General features: G+C 35.2%; 1 protein-coding gene across 1 annotated transcript in view; it reads right to left on the bottom strand.

Annotated features, from left to right (window-relative positions):
* LOC145276934 (diacylglycerol lipase-alpha-like) overlaps positions 1 to 8,801 on the bottom strand; it is a 285,454-nt gene that overhangs the window by 91,747 nt on the left and 184,906 nt on the right. The window contains exon 7 of the mRNA XM_080128420.1: positions 5,863 to 6,065. Coding sequence (XP_079984546.1) covers positions 5,863 to 6,065 — 203 coding nt within the window. The remainder of the gene's footprint in view (positions 1 to 5,862; positions 6,066 to 8,801) is intronic.

Raw genomic sequence — 8,801 nt, 5'->3', positions numbered from 1 at the left:
GCAGATATGATTGTTTTATTCCTTAAGTATCGTTGTGTGCCAGGGCGACGGTAACCAACTCTGCTGAGAGAAAGATTGGATTTATAAATGTCATTTTTTTATGAAAGCAACAACTTAATGTCACTTTGAGAGATGTAATGAAAACATAATTTCATTTTTGAAGCCAACGAGTGATGACTTAGGGTTGTTTGGCTTTTGGGTGTAGTTACCAGACCGAAGACTGGTGAGAACGGCGTTTGCAATCCACAGGTGCAATTGGGGAAGAGAAGACCTCCCCTGAGGTGACGTAACTAGTTGTGATTAGTCCAGGAAGTGGCCCCGGCTCATACCTCACCTCACTATATGAACGGGTCCCCGTGGCGAAACGGGCAGAATCAAGCTGAGGCTTTGAGAGAATCAAACACAACCGAAGAGTCATCACCCCCTCTCTTCCCGCATCATTCCACCGCCATACCAAGAGAGAAATTAATCTATTGTTATTTTTTGGGGGGCTCAGTGGAGTCTTTCAAAATCATAGGATTACGGACAATTGTATATAAGTATATTGTATATCTTATCGTGAATTTAATCCTTAAAACAGATAATTGAGTTTGTCTTTTTTTTTTGTGTGTGTATGGGATTGATTCCATTCCAGCACAACAGATCGATGAATCATTTTAGCATAGAGGATAACTTTTCTATATAAATTTAACGTAAAATGAGCACCCACTATTTGGCCACAAAGCGTTCAACTAGACATGTCATCTCTAGCATTTTTTTCAAGTTTGGCGATCGAGGAGGGGGGGGGGAAACATGACAAATACAAAGATTTTTAGTTTTTTTGTGGTCGTGGAGAGGCGGGAATTACATTTGAAACATAAAATAACGATAAATTTAATTAATTTTTATGAAACCATTTTGTACTTTCTTAAATTTTTTTTTCAAAATGTCTATTTCATATTATTTATAAAGACTGCTTAAACGTATTAGGCCACAAAAAACCAGGTCTTAATTTTTGGGGTCAATGTCAAGTTTCTTTTCAACTCCCTCAAAAACTTTAAAATGACGACTTTTAATGGTTTTCGGTGGCAGATAAGTAGTTTTCATATGAAGAAATTACTTTTTCAAAAAGTGGAGGATCATTTTCTTATATAAATTTAACGTAAAATGAGCACCCACTCTCTGGTCACCTAGTAATTTCTTCATATCATAAAACAAATTTAAATGTGATATTCGTTTTCAGCACCTCCGAAAATTGGCGCTTTTTTTTTTTACTAAGAGATGCGTTCATTTTTTTATCTCATAATTTACGACACTAATTATGCTGTTAGTAAGTTTACAAAAGCATACTTTTGTTTTTCGTTCTTTTTTCATTATACAACTTGTATAGTTGCGAACAGGTGCTTCCGCAGTTTAACATTTCACAAAAATTCTGGTTACATTAGGAGGCAGTTAAGTAAACTACAGAAGCACCTGGTAAAAACTATACAAATTCTAAAATTGAATACCCACCTCAAAAAAAAAAAAATGAAAAACAAAAATATATTTTTGTAAACCGACCGCTCGTGTAAGCTTACTGACAGCATTATTTACGTCCTAAATTATGAAAAAATAAACTAATCTCTTAGTAAAAAACAGCGCCGGTTTTCGGTGGTGCTGAAAACGAATATCACAGTTAAATTTGTTTTATGATATGAAGAAATTATTAGGTGGTTAAAAAGTGGGTGCCCATTTTACGTTAAATGTATATAGGAAAGGGATCCCCCACTTTTTGAAAAAGTAATTTTTTCATATTATGAAAACTACTTATCTGCCCCAAATTTAAATGTGATATTCGTTTTCAGCACAATCGAAAACCATTAAAAGTCGTAATTTTCAAGTTTTTTGAGGAGTTGGAAAGAAACTTTACATTGACCATTTTTTTCTAGGGGTTAAACAACGCTGGGTAACGTTGTAAAAATTGACCATTTTTAATTTAAGATATTAAATAAATTATAAAGAAAATCTGTTTTGCAGGCAATTAAACACACTTGCTATGGTATAATTATTATAATAAATCCTGGCCAACACCGATTATAAACAAAAAAAAAGAGCAGGAGATGATAGATTTTGTTCACATGTGTCTCTGACTAACTCTGCCCTCGTGAGGATGCAAGTAAATGAGGACATTAGTTTTATTTTTCTCTAACAAATAAAAAAGGTTACTTAAAAATTAAGAATAAGTGAAAAAACTTTCCTCCGAATTAAAAATAAAAACAAGGCTGATAGCCATTAGTCGCATGCTTTCATGTAATAAATGAATGCGTGAATGTAGGATTGACATGAAATTCTTAAAGATAAACTAAAATGACCGAAAAATGGGCTGAACTGACTTAAATAAATAAAAAGTAAATGACTTAGAATGACTTTAATGAACTTAAGGATGAATTGAATGCTTAAAAAATAACTGGAATCCTTCAAAAACAACTTGAATGATCTGGAGAATGACTTGAATGGCTTTGAGACTGACTGGTTGTAAAGTGGGTGATCATTTTACATTAAATTAATACAGAAAAGTGATCCCCCACTTTATATCACAATAAGTACAGCATGTAGTAAGAACAGATGGTATTTATTTGCTCCCCCACCGAGCAAATTAGGCACAAGGCCGATTTTTAAAGTGAGGAGTGAAGAGGAAATGGGACCAACACCCCGGGGAGTAGGGGAGCTGGATAGTGACAATTGGTATGAAGGGTTGCCCCTACATTGACCAAGGTCTTATATGTGGGGTTTCCCCCACATATAGTCTTTGCTTGCAGTATCTGCCGGAACAGATACTACACTTTGAGATATTAAATCTTTTATTCATGTTAAAAATACAGTGAAAATCAACAATGAACAAAAAACTTAGGCACATGGCCAACTCAAAAGGGGGGATTGTGGGGGTCGTTGGTCATCCTTGTCACTCCAGAACTAAACAAAATCAAAAGTTTCTCCCAGCTAGTATCTTCTTTCACCATAATACCGCATTCACCCTTTCATACTGAGGGACGTCCTACTTACACTTTGATCTTGGCCAAAAGGCCAAGAAAAACCTTAAAAAACTAAGAACAGAATCTATTAACAACAGACCTTTGATCTTAACCAAAAAGGCCAAGCACAAAAGTGTTACAGACAGACCGACAGACCGACAGACTGACCGACCGACTGACAGACCGATGGAGTGACTTATAGAGTCGCTTGCACACGACTAATAATAATTCAGCTTAGAATAATATTTCAAAATGAAAACGAAAACAGGAAATATTTAATAACGTAATTTTTCAATTAAACTATCACAGTTATTTCCCCTTTTGTTTTTCTGTTTTTTTTGGTTTGAAAATAAAACGGTTTCAGATTTCAGATATAATAAGTTAAATCAAATATAACTTTAAATTTAAATAAACTAAATGATGAAAAATGTTTTAATTAGTACAGTTGAAACAAAGCTATTATGTCGAATAAGTAATGTAATCGAGGTAATTATTTAAATAGATTTCATTTAATGTGATATGTTAATGACCGTAACTCAATAATGTAAAAGTGGTTTGCATATAGAATATAATATCTCCGTTGACAGAAGTATCCTAACATGGGTATGGTACCCCTTACGTATTTTATCTTGGAAGACGCCATCCATCCCTGTGATCCCCGACCCTAAGTTATTTTTCTTACAAGTCCCTAGTTCCTCCACTCCCCCCTAGGGAGCGACCTGCTTGCTTTCACCCTTTCCCCCTGGGGGAAGTGGATTGGAAGACAGTGGGCGTTTCATACGACAGACCAGCCGTTAGGTAGGGAGGGTCCCCTTACTAACCCGCCCCCATAGGCATTTTATTAAGTTGTTTTCTTTTTCTTTCTTTTTGGGTGTATTTTAGTTTGCCCCCCTCCCCATCATCGCACCCCCATTTATAATAAAAAAAAAAAAAAAAAAAAAAAAAAAAAAAAAAAATACATACAATACATTACTTTAAGTTTGTAAATACCATTTTGTTTTGTTTTTCTTTTGTACATATTCTTCTCTTTTTACAGTACGAGTGTCGCCCGCCATCCCGATAAGCTGGGGAGCTGTCTCTTTTAAGTAGGTCCTGGTAAGAATGTAGGCGGATGTGTTATGATAGAATCTAGTGTAGGTTTTCTAAATAAAATACTTGCTTTCTAACGCAAGTTTAGCTAGCGAATTTAGCAAAGTCCCGTTTTCTTCCCCACTTCCCCCTTACTGGCCTTGTGCCTAAGTTGTATCGGACCCCAAATGAGGGCCTGGCAGTAGATAATGCCAGGTCCGGGGCCGATACGACTAAATAAAATCCTAACATGGGTATCCATTTTAAATGGATAGTACCAGTCAAGGATCCGTCACTTGACACTCAGCCCAACAGGTTAGGGGCCGGAGACCGGCCCAGCACCTGTTGGACTGAGGTACACCGCCTGGGTAATACCTAGGAGGTCCACCCTCCCAGGCCTTGCCACCGGGCTTTCCGGTGGGGCAAGTTTATTGCTTGTTGCCTGAGGCGCCCCGACCGGGGAATGCCGACGGGGTTACTCAGGCAATTTTTAAAATTGCAGGAGTGCCCCTCCTTTAGGGGAGCCTGCTGGGTTACCACTTTCCGGCCTTGTGCCACATTTTGCTGAGTGGACAGCAAATAAATATAATCCTAACATGGGTATTGATATTTCATCACAAGGAGAAGTGTACACACACATGGCCTTTATATTTCTTTGGTCATTGGTAGTTGTACACACAGACACACGAATGCTACTACTTTATATATATAGATATATATATATAAGTAAATTATATATATATATATATATATATATAAAGTTAATTCAGCCTTTTTATAATATCTCGTTGTTTTGAGCAGTGGCTCTTCAGTTTTGGCTCTAGAGTTTAGGGCAATTTCAACCATTATCACTGCATGATCGGCGTTCCCGAATGGGCTGTAGGCATTTGTTACACAATCATTGGGAACTGTGGTCAGAAACAGATCTAGAAGTGAAGCGTGTTGTTCTGGTCTGGGAAACGGGTTGGAAACATAACCATGTCTATACATTTTTATATTTCTGTATATATGATAATCTAAAATAATCGACGGATCATAATGAATTTGGAATATATATTCCAGGCAACATGGTGAGTAACATGGACACATATTTCTTTGTAAACTAATATATATAACAAAAAGTATAGATGACTTAAATAAATATCATAAAACACAATGCAACTAGTCTTTTTTTTTTTTTTTTTTTCGGATTTATGTACAAAATCATGTGCAATTTTCTTTTTTTTTTCTTTTTAAAGATAATCAGTTCTTATTCTTCTGAGTCAGGACAGGAAATATTGAAAAATTGGCATAATAATTATATGATTGTTTCTGCGCTACGAAACAGGTGCTGTCAAGAATTTAACATTTTAGCATGCTGAAAGAAATAAACGGCAAGATGAACATCTTGGAATTCAGAATATAGACTTTTTATCATTTATTTGTATATGCTCTCTAGTTATATTTAACATGTATCGAGCTTCATGAATAAACGGTGAAATATAGTTGATTAAGCATATTTTTCCCATAAACACATATATATATATATATATATATATATATATATATATATATATATATATATATATATATATATGCATACTTTAAAGTTTATAAAAAAAATTATGTACCTATGTTACTCACCGTTTTGTCTACAATATATATTTCAAAATCCATAATTAGTTTAGGAGATTATCCTTTACATAGAAATATATACACATACCTTACTTTATTTATCAGGATAGAAATATTGATCAGTTTCACCTCCTTTAATCTTTCCAAATTGATCGGTTGATCTTGAAGAGATGAAGCTTGCAATACTTACGAAAGATAAGGTATGAGACTGCACAAACCAATTGCATTGTTCATCATCATATAGGCGGGCCAACCATATGCAGCCAAGGCGTATTCCATATAATGAATGATAAGCTGGTATTCTTCCATGACATGGGGATCGTTTAACTGAAGGAAATGGGTCTTTGGTGTAATGGGCGCTCCAGACAAATATTGATAAATATCATTAGTTTTCTGAAAATATAAGACAAACAAATTTAATAAATTTAAAGATTTCTGTTTAATAATAATAATAATAATAATAATAATAATAAAGGCATCTTCCAAGGTTATCCCCTATCACTACTACTGTTCATCATAACCATGATGCCCCTTAACAATATACTAAGAAAATATTAAGCCAAATACAAGTTCGCTAATACAGATGAAAGAATAAACCACCTAATGTACATGGATGACCTGCAGCTTTTTGCAAAAACCAAGAAGGAATTAGAGTTGCTAATAAACACAACCAGAATTTTTAGCCAAGATATCTGAATGGAATTCGGCATGGAAAAGTGCGCACTGCTGATCATGAGAAGGGCAAAACTGGAAACAACAGAAAGTATGATACTACCCAACCAAACAGACATGAGGGCACTAGGTGAACATGATACCTACAAATATTTGGGAGTTCTGGAAGCAGACACCATCGAAGCAAAAGAAATGAAAGAGAAAATTGGAAAGGAATACCTCAGAAAATCAAGAAAACGCCTTGAAAATAAACTATATAGTAGAAACCTAATTGAAGGTATAAACACATGGGCAGTCCACTAGTCAGGTAATCTGGACCATTTATAAGTTGAACCAAAGAAGATCTGAGACATCTCGACCAGAAGACCAGGAAACTCATGACTATGCACAATGCACTACACCCAAAGAGGATACTAACCGACTTTATGTGAAAAGGAAAGACAGAGAAAGAGGGCTGGTTTGTATAGAAGACTGTGTAAATGACACAAAAAAGAATTAGAAAAATTCATAACGCAGAACGGATAATGACTGCAGCAAAAAACACTGAAAAATCAAATGAGACAGAAACGAAGGAAAAAACGATGGCTACAAAAAGGAAAACTAAACAGAGAAACTGAATCCCTAATAACAGCCACACAAGATAACAAAATCAACCATATCAAAACAAGGATCGACAATATACACGAAAACAGCAAATGCAGGCTCTGTGGACAAAGAGACGAAATAATAAACCACATAATAAGCGAATGCAGCAAACTAACCCAAAAAGAATATAAGAATAGACATAATTAAGTGGGGAAGGCAGTACACTGGGAATTATGCAGACAACTGAATCTTGAACAACCAGACAAATGGTATGAGCGCAAACCAGCAGCAGTACTTGAAAATGAAAATTACAAAATGCTATGGGACATTGATATACAAATGGATAAACCAATCCAAGTAAGAAGACCGGAGTAAACAAGAAGGAAAAGTCCTGCCAGATTGTAGATTTTGCCACAGAGGAAGAAGATGAAGAAGCAGAGCAAATACATGGAACTGGCCAGAGAACTCAAACGGATATAGAACATGAAAAATGTCAAGATAACACCACTAATAGTAGGAACACTAGAGACAATACCGAAAATTTTTGACAAAAGAATGAGAAAGATTGGAATCAGAAAGATGGCTGAGAAGATACAATGGATAACAATAATGGAAACAACTTAAATATTAAGGAAAATCCTTGAATGCAGAGACTAACATATTTGGGCTTTTTGTGTGTGTGTGTGTGTGTGTGTGTGTGTGTGTGTGTGTGTGTGTGTGTGTGTGTGTGACACCATCAATTGACACCACACTAAATAATCGAAAAGGATCAAGGAAGATGGAAAGACCGAAGAGAGAAAGTACTAATCAGACCTCTGTCGGATGAGTGCAAAGAGGACTGGGATCTTGAGGAGGGTTATTGCCACCCAAATTTCAGAGAAGATCAATAGTTGCTGCCAACAAGAAATCAATAGTAAGCGGCTGTTGCGATAACGCAAACTCATCTGCAAAAGTTATCAAAAGAAGTGGAGAGTGCTGGAAATCTGGGGAGACTTGTCACTCATTCCAGAGAACACCACAAGTTGTTCTCAAAGAGAATATTTGAAGTTGGCCTGTGTGACTACTCCTAGTGAGTAAATAATAATAATAATAATAATAATATATATATATATATATATATATATATATATATATATATATATATATATATATATATATATATATGCCTGAGTCTAAAATAAGCTTAAATATGATATTTTATTTTTTCCAGATTTCGTATATATTATTATAGAGTCGTGATTTCAAAAGTAAAAAAAAATGTATTTGGGCGCCATCAGTTAGAATCAAAACTGTAATATTCAAAGCTGACGACGTTACCACTGTACCAAACGTGACAAGCATATGAAGTGATTAAAAATTACAAATAAACTAAGATGAATGCACAAAATGTATAACGATTTTTTCAATTTTGATCCATTTTTGACTCTTAAAAACTATTTTAACCGGCTAAAGACCCATAAAAGACCGGTCCAGAAAAGATTCAATCATTTGAGGCCCCTAGTGCCGGTCTGCGACTTTTAGTTTCGGAAGAGATAGTTTGAAAATATGGAGACAGACAGACAGATAGACGGACGGACAGAAGGACAGATAGACAGACATAGCCTTTTATATATATAAAAAAACAAATGACAAAATTTTATATTCCAAAGTTCATGATGTTGACCATCTTACATCTGTGTGTCTGTGTACATTTCCCAACTAAATAACTCTGTCAATTTTCAGCCTAAAGACTCGAGATTTGACATAAGGAGTATTGAGATTTGGGAAAATCTTTTTAATCGGTTTTCGGCCAGAAATTTGGCTGTCAAGGGGTCAAAGTTCAACAATTTGACCTTTGAAAATCCTACGAAACTCCTCTGCCAATTTTGGGTC

Source organism: Euprymna scolopes, chromosome 5 (assembly GCF_053919585.1).
Source record: "Euprymna scolopes isolate OS-2025 chromosome 5, ASM5391958v1, whole genome shotgun sequence".
NCBI classification, from domain to species: Eukaryota; Metazoa; Mollusca; class Cephalopoda; order Sepiida; family Sepiolidae; genus Euprymna; species Euprymna scolopes.
The sequence above is the reverse complement of the archived record's forward strand: the minus strand, read 5'-3'. Positions and strand labels throughout refer to the sequence as shown.